Source organism: Ursus americanus, chromosome 19 (assembly GCF_024610735.1).
Source record: "Ursus americanus isolate L20-20 chromosome 19, mUrsAme1.1.p, whole genome shotgun sequence".
Classification (NCBI taxonomy): Eukaryota; Metazoa; Chordata; class Mammalia; order Carnivora; family Ursidae; genus Ursus; species Ursus americanus.
The window spans coordinates 38,852,246-38,867,514 of NC_142145.1; the positions used below are offsets into that span (position 1 = coordinate 38,852,246).

The 15,269-nt window shown below is 37.6% G+C and overlaps 1 protein-coding gene across 1 annotated transcript in view; it reads left to right on the plus strand.

Annotated features, from left to right (window-relative positions):
* Positions 1–482: 482 nt before the first annotated feature.
* The window catches only part of TRAPPC8 (trafficking protein particle complex subunit 8), an 85,545-nt gene continuing 70,758 nt past the window's right edge, over positions 483–15,269 (plus strand). The window contains exons 1-2 of the mRNA XM_045781884.2: positions 483–982; positions 8,096–8,290. Coding sequence (XP_045637840.1) covers positions 826–982; positions 8,096–8,290 — 352 coding nt within the window. The 5' untranslated portion in view covers positions 483–825. The remainder of the gene's footprint in view (positions 983–8,095; positions 8,291–15,269) is intronic.

The following is a 15,269-nucleotide window of genomic DNA, read 5'->3' on the forward strand; positions in this document are numbered from 1 at the left end:
AGGTCTGTTCAGGCCGGCGCCACGGGAACCACTCTTCATGAGCAGGTGCCCCTTGCTGTTCTGGGAGCTCTGGAAGCAGAGGGAACAGTCACATTATTTACCTATTGTTTTTAGGGAGAGCCTTTGGAGAAGGCTCGCGCGTAAGGCGAGCGAGTGCCTTCAACACTGGGACAGCACGGATCTCGAACGCTGACCTCTACGCTCGCCCCTAGCACCTCTCCCGCCTTTGACAAAGGCCCGCCTGAGAACTAGGCCTAAAGTCGCGCGTCTCCGGTTTGGCTCCGCCCACCACGCTGGTAGCCCCGCCCCTCCACTCCCCGTAGGGGTCCGCCCATCGCACCATTTCCGGCGCCAGCTTTCCCACCGGCCTCCGTCGCTCTTCACTTCCCTCTCCTCGGCTCTTTCCTCCCGCCCCCATCGCCTCCTTTAATTCCGTCACGTGAGGGGCGAGCGCGGGGCCTGCCGGGACGGGTACTGCCGGTGGGTCAGGGTTCGGCCTCAATATGGCGGTTCCGGTCGGGCAGTGACCAAGGTTTTGCCGTCCGGAGGATTAACTGGCGATTGTCGGCGTCTCCACCTATCTGGGTGGAATGCGAGAACGCCGAGGCGAGCCTTGAGGAGCGGCGGTGCCGGGGAGGGGTCGGTGCTGTGTGCCCGGGAGCCGAGGCAGCGGCGTCTGTTCCTTCTATTGGTCTCAAGGCTTCAGTGCGGGGCCCCGCCCGGCCGGGCTAGGCCGGCGGGCGGCGGCAGTAGCTGCTGCAGCCGCAGGATCGGCCTCTGAGAGTGGGCCGGAGGGCGGGCGCCGCCGCTGCTTGTGCCGCGGCGATGGCCCAGTGTGTACAATCAGTGCAGGAGCTAATCCCGGACTCCTTCGTCCCCTGTGTCGCCGCTCTGTGCAGCGACGAAGCCGAGCGGCTCACTCGTCTCAATCACCTTAGCTTCGCGGAGTTGCTTAAGCCCTTCTCTCGCCTCACTTCGGAGGGTATGTGGTCTCCTCCCTTTTTCACTGTGCTCCCTCGAAGCCGGGCCGGGAGAAGGAAGTTGGGAGCGGGCAGGGAAGAAAAGGGCGATGTTTACATCTTGGAGCCGGTAGAGTGGCGTCTGGGGCTGGGGCTCCGCGGTGTCTCCGGCCGCGGCTGGGGGAGGGGCCATGAGTGAGGTTGTCAAGACAGCGCGGTCCTGACCTCCAGTTTCTCTGGGCACTTTCCTTCCCGGGACAAGCCGGGCTGCTCGGTAATCCGTGTAAAGAAAAACATGAGCCCCAGAGAAGGGCGTTGAGACGGTTTTCAACCGCCATAGGGAGGGAATTAGGAAGTTGCAAGGTGGGTAAGGGTAGGAAGATGCTGCCTCTTAAACTGCTGAGGTCTTAGTAAAGAAGACGAATCATCTTCCTCTGGGTGTTAAACTGGACTTTCAAAGTTGTCTTGAATATTACATTCTTCGGGTAATGGGGCCTGTCTCTTTCTAAGCTTCTGTTTGGTTATGTTATGTATTTTCTTTGAAAATATAAACAGAAGGTATATAATATTTTATTTAACCTCTTCCGAAAAAAATGTTACGAAAATAATAACTTGTAATAGCCTTTTGCTTGATGGACGCGGAAGTAAGGACACGTTGTAATTAATCTAAATAGTTGGAGTTGAATAGCTTTATAGACATGGAAAAGTCCTAAAATTTAGTTTTTCAGATAAAAGTTTAATTAACAGGAGAAATGTGTCTTTTATTTAAGAGCTACCTGTTTTCTCTACCTTTAGATTTTTTATTAGGGAGAAATAAGCATAATAAAACTCCCGAGTATTTAACCAATAATACATCTGCCTTTGTGAACAGAACATAAAGTATAGGTGAAGTTCTTTGTTAAGGTCTGTATAAAATGAAGGGTTCTTTAACAAGGCTGTGTCAAGCGAACTATGATGTTTATTTGGTTATGATGATTTCTCCACAAATAGTGCTGTGCCATAAATGTATGTATTTACATGCCACAGGTGTGTATTCTTTGGGAGAAAAGCTCCATAAGTTCACTTTATTATTTAAAGGAGAGCAGGAGCTGTCCAAAAAAAGCTTGGGAACTCTTGGATTTCTTGTACCCTAGCTATCAATCTCAGCTCTTCCAGTGTTATAGTAAATCAACAAGAACAACAAAGTGCCCTACATTCTTAAAGTCTTTTAAGAAAATGTGAGAATATGTTTGACTTTGATGTGTATGCCCTTTCCTGCTTTAATAAAGAATAATAATGCTAATACCTGATACCTGCTGTATTTAGCTTTTCTCTTTTAGTTCTCATTGAATCCTATGAGGTAGCTAACTTATCGCCATTTTAAATTTGAGGACATTGAGGCATGGAGATGTTAACTTGTCCCCAGTCTTCCATGTGGGAAAGATTTAAAAACAGGCAGTGTGACTCAAGGTGTTCTTAAATCATCTTATCTCTTGGCAGTCGGATTGTGTATTCACACTAGAGAGCAGTGCTATCCAGTAGAAATATAATGGGAGTCACATACACAATTTTAAATTATTTAGTAGTCACATTATTAAAAAAAGTAAAAAAACAGGTGAAATTAGTTTTAATATTTCCAAATTGTTATAATATTTCCAAAACGTTAACATTTCAACATGTAGTCAGTATAAAACATCTTTGTATTTTACATTCTTTTTCTGTTGCCAAGTCTTTGAACTTTGGTGTGCATTTAGACATTTCTATGATATATAATTTAGTTTGGACTAGACATTTCAATTGCCCAATGGCCACATCTGGCTTCTGCCTTCTGCATTGAATGGTGCAGTCAATAGGGGCTCACTTCAATATTCTGATTTTCTTCTGTAAACTGCAGAAGATATCGGGAAGAAATATAATGAATTGAACTTTCATGGTTAAGTAGAGAGTTGGTGGAAAGGAAAAGTGCCAGCATTCCCTATTGAGCAGGGGGATGAGGTTAGAATTGCATGGGCAAAAGGTATAAAATGATTGAGGAACCTGTCCCTTTCATAGTACAGGATAGTAAGGGAAGATGCCTAGATAAGGGAAGGTCTTGAATTCTAGGAAAGGGATTTTGGGTTTCATATCTAATGGTTAAGTGTGCAGCAGTCATAGATTCTTGAGCAAGGATCAAATTGGAGAGATTAGAATTGTTTGGTTTATAAGGGTAAATAGGAGTTGAAAACCATTTCAAAGTTTAAGGTGATAAGGGTATAGACTGGTGGTGGCATTAGAAATTCAGTGAAAAGAATTTAATTTTTCTGTGGTTTAATTTTTTTGCTGGTAAATAAATTTGGGGGTTCTTTGCCATCCAGAAAAGGCTACTTTTTTTTTTTTTTTCTGGTGTCAAGTGTGGGGATTCCTTGAAGGTAGCTTATCTTTAGGCAGTGAGGCATGAGAATATAACTTCAGGCACATAATTTAAGAATACAACTAACCAAAACAGCTAAAATTTCCTTAGAAGGAGAAAAGAATGTTAAAAAAAATGGTTGGACTCCATTTCTGGCCTGTGGGTATTTGAGGTCAAAACTTGCTTTGACTACTGAGGTATCAATGTACACTGTTGAGTTATTTCCAGGGGACTTTTTTTTTTTTTTTTTAGATGTCAGTAGAGAAAACATGGTTTAAAGCTGTACTGAGGGAGGGTTGAGAAAACAAATTTGAATACCATGCTTGTATAGAGCCTTAAAAATAGAGTTTAGACTTGATGTATTAGGCAGTGGGGAGCCATTCTAGATTCCTTGGATACATTTTTTTAAACCCGACAGGTATTTCTTTATATTAAGTAATGGTGATTATATATATTTTTATGATCATTATGCTAGATATATGTTTGAGACTTAATATATATTCATCATTTCAACACAAAGTTTGTGATCTTAATACTGCTTGAGAAATTTCCACTGGCCATCCATTTCAAAGAGTAGTGGTGGTGGTATTACTTAACCAAACCTCACTGTTCTTGCTGTCATACTGATAGTTCTTCAGTAATTCTAAGCAGTGTTTCAACACATTTAGACATTTATAAGACTTAAGAAAATTTCACTTAAACACCAACTTTTGGAAGAATTTGGTTTTTACTTTGAAAAGGTATATATTATTATTTTTAAATGGATTAAATTTATTTAAGGGTTTAAAAAGAATAGGATGTAATTTTTATGTAAATCTTGAATAATTTCTGAAGGACCTTTGAAGGGTACTTACTGCCTCTAGGTTTCTTTTAAAAGTATTTCATCAAAAAAATATTTAATCAGTCATAACTACGTCAAGTACCAGACTGGATAAATTCAAGTCAAGTTTTCAAAATTTAGATATATATGTTGTTTGTGTCATTTTTGTGCAAGTTATTTTTTTCCAGCAATTGAGATTTGCTTTATACAGTAAAATTTCTTGTTCTAGGTAAAAACATAAAAGATATCATTATTTCATTTTTCAAAGTATATTCCATAGAACACCCAATGTGTTATATGTTCTCAGAAAATGAATTTTGTGATCAAGTAAGTTTCCTTCAGATAGATGTATTTGGAAGAATTACAGTGTCATTTAGCACATTAAAGGCTCTGGGAAGATCTAGTGTAAAGAGACCTTTAAAAACCTTGATCCTATATTTCTCAAATTTATTTGAACCTGGAATTGATTTTTCTAAAACAACTCTTAACTAGCTTGAAGAAAGAGTATTCCATGGAACTGCACATACTGGGAAATGTTACTTCGTAATAACAGTATTCAAGAAATTGTATTTATGTGGTAACCTATAAAAGTAAGACAGTGGTAGAGCTGAATTTCATTTTGAAATTGAGATGTTATGTGATATATAAAGTCTGCTTTGTGATGTTGTACTCTTAATGAAGCCAAGCTTTTGAATTTTTTGTGTGTGATTTTTAAAGACCGTTTCTCTTAATCATTCTTAGTTCTTATCTTCCTCTTTATTAGATTAGTTTTATGATATTCCTGTGTTTTACTTACCTATTGTTGGATAACAGATTACTCCAAAATTTAGCTCCTTGGGAAGAAAAAAAAATAGCATTTATCTCTCAGTTTCTCAGGAATCTGGGAGTGGCTTAGCTGAGTGGTTCTGGCTCAGTGTCTCTCTTACGGTTGCAGTGGAACTGTCGCCAGAGACTATAGTCATCAGGGGCTGGAGGATCAAGCTCACTCATGTGGTTGTTGGCAAGTCTCATTTCCTCACTAGATGTTGTCCTGAGACTTCTCTTCTGTGCCATGTAGGCCTCTCCACAGGCTCCCTGAGTGTCCCCATGGGGAGTCAGTTAGATTCTCTCAAAGGGAGTGATGAAAGAGAGAACCCGAGATAGGAGCTATATTCTTGTAAGGTTATTTCAGAAGTAATATATCCTTGCTTTTGCTGTGTTCTGTTGGTCACATATGCCAACCCTGGGAGGTGGGAAGGGACTACACAAGAGTATATATAACACAAAATATGGCATCACTGGGGACTATTTCAGAAGCTGGCTGCCACATCTGAACTCATTTCTGGATTTATTAGTAGGATTACCTAGTAAATTAGTAGGATTACCTAATAAACTACCTCTGAACGTAGGGCAAAACTAGAATGTGTGTGTGTGTGGTTTTTTTTAAAATAACCTTTACTTTCAGTGTGTGGCTCTAACTCACAACCCCCACTCCCCAGACAAAAGTCAGGTGCTCTACATACTGAGCCAGGCAGGTATCCCTAGAATGTCTTTTTTGTGTGTCAACACTTAGGAATACTAAAAGATAATTAGCAAATTTAAAATTTCGAGAGATGTTTAATACACACATGGCTACTTATATTATTTGACAATTATAGACCAACTTTAGGGAGAATACTTACACAATATGTTCTTAAAATATCAGAAAAACAACACAGTATTTTCATATTTTTCATTTTCTCTATTTCATAGACTAGGTGGGAAGTTTAATTAGGGAGAGAGGCTTGTGTGTGTTTATTTAAATTAGAAAACAAACAATGAAGAATTCAGAGAAGTGAATTTCCTATCACCTACCTTCCCACTACGCAAAACCAACTAATATTAATCTTCTTCTCATATTTACATTATATTTTTTCCTTTCCTTTAACAAGAAATCACACATTATACATTTGAAGTCCCCTTTCCTACCTTTCTTTCTTTTATTGTGGGCAATCATTATAATGGAATTTGCATGTATACTTCCTGTATATGTATTTATTCTTACAATACAAGTGCACATATTTATACCATATATACTATTTCTAAAAGATTGTCTTATGTTTGTTAATTAAAAATTTAGATGTCAACAGAGAAGACACCTAGGATTTAGGAAGACATTTGATGTAACTTTATTTAAAATGTAGGCAGGCCTGAGCTTAAAAGCTTGGTATAAAGATCCTCCCATGAGAAAAAAGTGTTGACTTTTTATGGGTAGGTACCCAGAGCCAGTTTTCCAAGTCTCCTCTTATTTGTGTATGATGATCCATGCCGTACTTGAAATAGCGTATGTGGTACCTGCCACTCTCATCAGTTCTTGAGTGCCTAACTGTGTAGTTATGTATATGGCAGGTATGGTACTTAGTGCTTTACATTTACTATCTCATCTAACAATAGCTCGTCTAAATTCTTAGAAAATAACTCTGTGAAGTAGGCATGAATTTACATGCTCAGATGAGGAAATTGAAGCATAGACAAGTTAAAAAGTTGTTTAGGATAACCCAGTTAACATGTGGTGGGTTAGGATTTAAAGAAAGCCTGACTCTGAAAGTTGAGTTCTTAATCAATATGATGGACTGCTTTTAATATTGTTATGGAAACTAATCATCTTGTCCGATTATATTTATGTGAAAAAATTTGCTCACATTTCCTCCTGTGCACCGTAGATACTCTTCTTGCTACAGCCTCCTACAAATCTATTTTCACCTGAAGTTTTGAACCACTGGTTATAAATCCTATAGGCTGAGGCAAGGCCTATACCAGGGTAGAGGAGTCTGGAGGTATTGCGGTGGAAGAAGGGATCTGGGTGTTGTGGGGGTTTTTTGTATTTTTTTTTTAATAGACTTTATTTTTTAGAGCAGTTTTAGCTTCATAGCGAAATTGAGTGGAGAATACAGAGTTTCCATATACCTCATGTTCTAGCACATGCACAGCCTCCCCACTATCAATATCCTGCACCAGGGTGGCCACTGACTTTTTTTGATGGTGGAATAGGGCTGAGAATGCAGGCAGTACTCTAGGAGAAGAAAAGTAAGCCCAAATGCAGCGCTTGATTTCCCTTTCTTCCCTTTTACTGTTTTCAGCATTGATACCACAGATCTCATAGGTCATACTGCCCTGCACTGGCCTGAGGGTGAGGTGAAAATTAGGGGTTTGGTATGGATGGGGATTGGTCCCTGGCAAGTCCAAACATAGGGGGAAGGAAAGGACCTACAAATAGGAAAGTTGTGAGCAGTAGTAGCACTGTGGGAGGTTCGACTGTCTAGCTAGCCCTTTTGGTATATAAGGAAGGGTTCTAAGTCAGTTGTATTTCTGGAAAACTATTCCAGTTGGAATTTCTGGTCCTTCCTTCCTTCCTTCCTTCCTTCCTTCCTTCCTTCCTTCCTTCCTTCCTTTCTTTCTTTCTTTCTTTCTTTCTTTCTTTCTTTCTTTCTTTCTTTCAGATTTTATTTATTTGACAGAGAGAGCACAAGCAGGGGACGTAGCAGGGAGAGGGACAAGCAGGCTCCCCGCTGAGCAGAGAGCCTGATGTGGGGCTCCATCCCAAGACCCTGGGATCTTGACCTGAGCCAAAGGCAGATGCTCAACCTACTGAGCAACCCAGGCACCCCCTCTCTTTTTAAAATATTTTTATTTTTATTTATTTTTTTATTAGAGAAAGAGCACCAGCAGGGGGGAGGGGCTGAGGGAGAGGGAGCTCCCCACTGAGCAGGGAATTGGATGTGGGACTTGATCCCAGGACCCCAGGATCATGACCTGAGCTGAAGGCAGAGGGCAGATGCTTAACCGACTGAGTCACCCAGGTGCCCCCTCTGGTTTCTAATTTGAGCATTCTTTTTGTGAAGTAATAACGCAATTGTTTTATTGTTGTTATAATTGGGTTGTTATGCATTGTGTAGAATTAATTTCAAGTTTTTTTCCTTTTTTTTAAAGTTCATATGAGAGATCCTAATAATCAGCTTCATGTAATCAAAAATTTGAAGATAGCAGTAAGCAACATTATCACCCAACCACCTCAGCCTGGAGCCATTCGGAAGCTTTTGAATGATGTTGTTTCTGGCAGTCAGCCTGCGGAAGGATTAGTAGCTAATGTGATTACAGCAGGAGATTATGACCTCAACATCAGTGGTATGTAATAAGTTTTATTATTTAAGTGAACTTTTCTTCTGTTAGAAAAAGCAGTTCTGTATCTTGGAAATATCCAACAAACACTTAAATGCCTGCTAGGTTCTAGGGGATGGGAATACAGTTGTGGAAAAAACAGTCCTTTTATGGAGGTTATAGTCAAGTAGGCAGCCAGCTATGAATTACATGATTTCATTTTATTTTTTTATAATGAAAATGTTTTTATAGGTCTCATTGTAAAGTTAATAGAAAGCTACATGAGGTCAGGAACTTTGGCTCTTTATTTTCTTTCCAGGGCTTAACGTAATGTCTAAAAACATATGCATAATAAATATATCTCGAATGGAAGAACTGACAGTAGTCAAAAAACAGCGTGTTCTTTTGTGACATAAGTAATAATAAAGAGCATTAAGTTTATTTTACTTTTTATTAAGCCTAGTGTTAAGTTGAAGACATTTTTATAATATATGAGTAAATATTTAATCTTTTTAAGTGCTTATTAATCTGATTTAAATGATAAATGTCTTCTTAATAAGATTAGTAGGTGAAATATATTAATATGTTAAATGAGTTAGCAGTGTTTGGTGTGACTCTTTTCTAGTATTAAAAAGACTTACTAGAGTCAAGGAATAGACTTTTAGAGGGGAAAAGATTAAAAGTACATCATCAGGATATTTCAGCAACCTAATAAAATAATCTTTTTAGGTGGGTACAATTTATAATTTAATATTTTAACACCTAATTGCATATTTAAAGATTTCCTTAAACATTCAAAGAGAATTTAAGTGATATGCTTTAGGTCATAAAGTCAGTTGGTTGCACCCGTATAGTTAGAAATGTTTGTAGAATTATTTTGTTTAGATGTCTTTCTATGTTATTAGCTTTAATTCCAGCAAAAAGTTAATTTGATTATTTTAAGTTTAGAATATTATGGTTATCTTTTACACATTAAAAGACTCTGAATTTCAGGTTATGTATTCTGAACAGTTCCTGGCATAATATGTTTAACACGAGACAAAATTTGGATATTTCTGGGAGTAGGTGTTGGAATTTAAACTGTTGTTTCCCTGTTGTCATGGGAAATACATGTTGAAACATGAAGGACAATAAATGCCAGAGTGTCCAAGTTTTTATACTACTGTAGTCATTAGTTAATCGTATAATTTGAGTAAGTCACTTATTCGACTTGGTTTCATTTCTTGATAACAAGGGAATTTGTTTCGATTCTTTCTTAAGGCCTTTCCTAGAACTTTAATCCTGTGATTTGATTTCATAGGGTCTTTAACACTTTTGTTATTCATGCAACAAATATTTATTGATTTCCTACTATATGCCTTGCATTGCAATAATAGAGATGAATAAGACATTATATGAGTTCATAATCTGATGGGGAGATAAACATGTAAGTCAGTAATCATAATACATTCTAATTTATAATACTTTATAATCATAATACATTATAACAGGGATGTGGCATATCTGATATGCCACAATGCTAAGGGGGCACAGAGTGGGATTAACTATCATATTTAAAAACAAAAATATCTTTTTTATACTGTAAATACCTTCCTAACCTCCAAAGCCCACAATACCTTTTACTTTTAAAAAATTTATCAGGGGTGCCTGGGTGGCACAGCGGTTAAGCGTCTGCCTTCGGCTCAGGGCGTGATCCTGGCGTTGTGGGATCGAGCCCCACATCAGGCTACTCTGCTATGAGCCTGCTTCTTCCTCTCCCACTCCCCCTGGTTGTGTTTCCTCTCTCGCTGGCTGTCTCTATCTCTGTCAAATAAATAAATAAAATCTTAAAAAAAATTAAAAAAAAATTATCAAAATGATTTGTGCACATAGATAAAATGCTGAAAAGGAGTACAAGGAAAAACCATGATGTGTTCCCTAAGTCTCTGTCCTACCAATTCTTCTTCTTTTTTTTTTTTTTTTTTAAAGATTTTATGTATTTATTTCACAGAGAGAGAGAGAGAGAGAGCACAAGCAGGGGGAGCTGCAGGAAGAGGGAGAGGGAGAAGCAGGCTTCCCGCTGAGCAGAGACCCAGACTCCGGGCTGGATCCCAGGACTCTGGGATCATGACTTGATCTAAAGGCAGACATTTAACCAATTGAGCCACCCAGGTGCCCCGCCCCCCCCCCCCCAATTCTTTTAGTGGTTTCCTCTGGTATTTAGTGAAGTGTTTTTTGTTTTGTTTTTAAGATTTATTTATTTATTTATTTTAGAGAGAAAGAGAGGGCAAGCAAGAGAAGGGGCAGAGGGGGAGGGGGAGAGAGAATCTCAAGCAGGTTCCATACCTAGTGTAGAGCCCAGTGTGGTGCTTGATGCAGGGCTTGATCTCACAACCCTGAGAGCATGACCTGAGCCGAAATCAAGCATTAGATGCTTAACTGACTGAGCCACCCAAGTGTCCCTTTGTTTAGTGTTTTTAGGTAATATCTCTATATGGCTATCTATGACTTAATCAATTTTAAATATTATTTATTGATTTCTATTCTAATTGATGAAGATTTAGCTTAATTATTCCCTCTTCTTCCTTCCCCATCTTCTTAATGTAGTTTTTATAATTTTTGGTTAATATTCACTGTTTATAATATTAAGATTAAATATTATTCACTTCTTCATTTTAGAGCCAAATACTGGGCTCAGTTTGTTCTTATACATCATTTTGTTTTTTTAGAACTTAGTACTTGCCTTTTTTTTTTTTTTTTTTTTTTTTTTAAATATGCTCTAGGCCCAACGTGGGGCTTGGACTTAGACCCTGAGATCAAGAGTCACATGCTCTACAAACTGAGCCAGCCAGGTACCCATAATTATTATTTATGAGAGAGAGAGAGAGAGAGAGAGAGCACAAGCAGGGAGAGCAGCAGAAAGAGGGAGAGGGAGAAACAGGCTTCCTGCTGAGCAGAGAGCCCAGTATGGGGCTGGATCCCAGGACCCTGAGATCATGACTTGAGCTAAAGCAGATGCTTAACTGAGCTATCCAGGCGCCCTTGTTTATTCTTTAATATTTTCTCCTAAGTTTTTACTTAAGAGCAAAAAGCATAAAGAGCACTTTAATATAGTGGCAATTATTTTAAAAATGGCTAGTAGAAGAGAGGAACTTAGTGTTCTAGTTTTTCTAGTATCTTGAACTCTTTTGCTATTTTCCATCATCCTAGGAATTATTTATCAATTACACCCAACTACAAGAAAGTGGAAGAATGGTGAAATTGTATACAAGGATGTTGCAGTAGTGAAATAAGTCACTTTTATTTTATCATCCTTTAGTTTTTAATTTCACATTGCCCAAAATACTGTGTTTTCCTTTAAGAAGGTATAAAAGAAATCTGGAACACATCATATTTGTAATCTGTCTTTGTCTTCATTTTTTTTTCTTTCATTGAGCATAGTTGAGTATTGAGGATTTTTTATTTTTAATCCAAATTGGCAACAGAAAGAAAATAGACTATGGTAAACACATTTTTTTTTGGTTAATAGGCAAATCAGAAGGTGAATACAGTGAAACAGTAATATTCTAGACTAATGCTGCCCAGTAGAAATATATGAGCCACTTACATCATTTTCAATATTTTGTAATACAGTAAAGAATGTAAAATGAGGGGCACCTGGCTGGCTCAGTGGAAGAGCATGGGACTCTTGATCTCGGGGTTGTGGGTTCAAGCTCCGTGTTGGGTATAGAGATTACTAAGAAAATTAAACCAAAAAAAGAATGTAAAAAGAAACAGGTGAAATTAATTTTAATATATTTTATTTAACTCAGCATGTACAAAATACTATCTCAACATGTAATCTGTGTAAAATTCTTTTTTTGGTACTATCTGAAATCTTACATATATTTTATACCTACAGCACATCTCAATTCAGAAAAGCCACATTTCAGTTGTCATATGTGGCTAATGGCTACTGACCTTCATGGACAACCTAGTGTTAAACTCTAATGACAGTGATGGAATTGATCAGGAATTTTAAAATATACAGAAATCCCAGTCAGTGAGTCTTGAGATGACAGTATCCAATACAGATTTTCTCAAGCTCAAGAATAAGTGAGCAATATATGTCTAAGAACAAAAAAGAAATATAGTATTTTCATCTAGCTAGTCAGTAATTTAACAGGAAGGATTTCACACAGTATGTTGAGACAAGAACCTAGACCATTCTCTTTTGTTAAAGGACATGTGACAGTATTCTTTCATCCTATATGATGTTCGTATAACAAAATTACCTGGTATAGTTTGTATGTGGACAAATGCTGAAGGCAGATAGGCAGGTAGGTGCGCGTATGAAGGAGATTGAAAGTGATTAGGTGATGTAGAAATGAAAAAGTCATTGGGTTTATTGATCATTTTGTTTGTTATTTAGAGGTCTAAAAATGAAGATGTTTTGTAGTGGTGGAGCAAATAAAATGACATTTTTCTCTTCACCAAAATTATGAGCCATCAAAGTTTTTGAGAGTGTTGCATCTTGACTATGCAAGTGTAAGAAGGAACAGAAGTAATGATAAACTGGACTTAGAGATGTATTTGACTCTGGAATCAGTGTTTATATGATGGATGTGAATGACCATTGAACAGTTAGTTGTATTTAAGGGACATTGTGTAACTGAGGCATGTGTGTCTTTATTTATTTATTTATTTAAAGATTTTATTTATTTATTTGACAGAGAGAGGCAGCCAGAAAGGGAACACAAGCAGGGGGAGGGGCAGAGGGAGAGGGAGAAGCAGGCTTCCTGCTGAGCAGGGAGCCGGATGTGGGGGGGGGGCGGGAGGGGGGTTAGATCCCAGAACGCTGGGATCATGACCTGAGCCAAAGGCAGATGCCTAACGACTGAGCTGCCCAGGCGCCCCTGCGTGTGTGTCTTTAAATCAGGAAAGCTGGGAATACAAATTTGAGTTTGCTACATTTAAACTCTTACTAAAATTTCTAATAATGTTGTGTTTTGTTTTGTTTACTGTGCCTTTATTCATAATCCTGCAAATAAAAGTAAAATAAAAATACAGTAAAATATCAAGGATCAATTAGGTTTGATGATAAGTGACAATGACTATTTTTTTCTTGATATACTAAGGGTTAAAAGGAGTATAGTTTAAAAGAGGACAATTTACTTAAAAAAATCTCCCACTGTGGTGTCAGAGAAGCTTAAAATTTAAAAATTGGGCATAAATAAACATCTCTTTAGAGTATTTTGATTTTTTGTTGATTTTTTCTGAAAAGACTTGAAATAGTCTCCTCAAAATAGTTCTCAAGGGAGTTGTTGAAATAGAAGAAGTTAATATTTCTTAATTATTCATGTTATTTAAAGTTTTTTAATGATTTGAAAAATGCTAATAAATTTTACATCATAGTTCCAGTTTTAGTTTGTTATAGCTTTCTTGTTCTAAGAGCCTTGAATTAAGCCATGTTTTCTCATAATCTCAGTGACTAGTGTCAAATATTTTTGACCTTGAGGCTATACCTTTATTGAATTAAATAATTATACAACATCTAATTATTTCATTTTTTCCCTTGAATATTTTCATTCTGAAAATATGTTTTAGTGTATTTACAACAGTTTAAAGTTGTATAGTCATAAGTGCCAGTGTTATTTGGAATTTGTTAATATTTATTAGTGCTTTTGTTAATTTTGAATAGTGATTTTGCTGGCAATATCAGCTTTTGTGAATTGTTAGGAAGGGAAAAATGTAATTTACAGATGATGTTTATATGATTTTATTTAGGATATCCAATGTTTTTCTCTTACAGATTTGGGGTTAGTAAGTATTTTTGGTTTTAATACAACAAGGTCCAGAGTTTCTCTAGGTCTGTAGCTCATTGTTGGCAACCTTTGATAGATATGTATTGGGCACACGAATAACTGTGTCCCAAGTTACTAAGAAGGGAAGAAAGAAGAGACAGAGAAAGCTGCATTTTGTGAGTGTGGGTGGAGGATAGAGTATTACGTTTTTCAGCTCTTAGCTTCCTCCTTTACCCTTCCTTGCCAAGACAAAGTACATTCTGCATAGAAAAATTTTAACTGGTAGGATAACATGGTTGCTGTTTCAATTTCATATGAACATGTGGCAATGGAAAAGGGGTATGAGCAAAATGCTGATTTCATTTCAAAATAGTACAAGATAATTTTTAAGGAGAAAGAATTGTCACTAAGTGTTGAAGTCTTTTGTTAACAAAAATCTTTTAACCTATCATTTTTCCCATTTTCTGCAAAAGTATCATTTGAGAAAGCAAAAAAGGGAAGGATGCTGTTGATTTATTGGCATGTAGAAAAACTGAAGGAGGACTTCTTAATTAGCCCCTCAAGAAAACATGTGGCTAAAGGGAAAACTTACCGTATCAGCCTAAATGTGACCTATCTGAAGGATAAAACCCACTTCTATATATATTTTTAAAATTTTCTTTCAATCCTATAACCTTAGCTGAGTACCTGGTATCTTCTTGCACCAGTATTTAGAAAATATTATTTCAGCCATTGTGTATGTATGTGTCCGTCCTCCTTCCCTTCCTTCCTTTCTTTAAATTGACTCCATGACCAGCATGGAACGGAGCTTAAACTCACCACCCCAAGATTAAGACCTTAGCTGAGATCAAGAGTCAGATGTTTAACAGACTGAGGCACCCAGGTGCCCCTGCTTTTTTCTTTCTGATTAGATTAGATTTTTACTTATGTAGACATTTATATAGTTTCAAAGTCAAAACTATAGAACAAAGTACATTCACGGAGGGCTAGCTTTTATCCTGTCCCCTTTCTTCTCTTCTCTCTTCTTCCTTTATACATAATTGAATTCATTAAATTTATCTTTCTGTTGTTTCTCTTTGGCAGTATAAGCAAATATGTGTGTGGCTGTATATTTTCTTCCCTTTCTTAGACAAAAATGCATACTTTTCAGCTGTTGCCTTTTTTCACTTAAAAATATATCCTGGGGGTGCCTGCGTGGCTCTGTCAGTTGAGCTTCCAATTCTTGATTTTGGCTCAGGTCATGA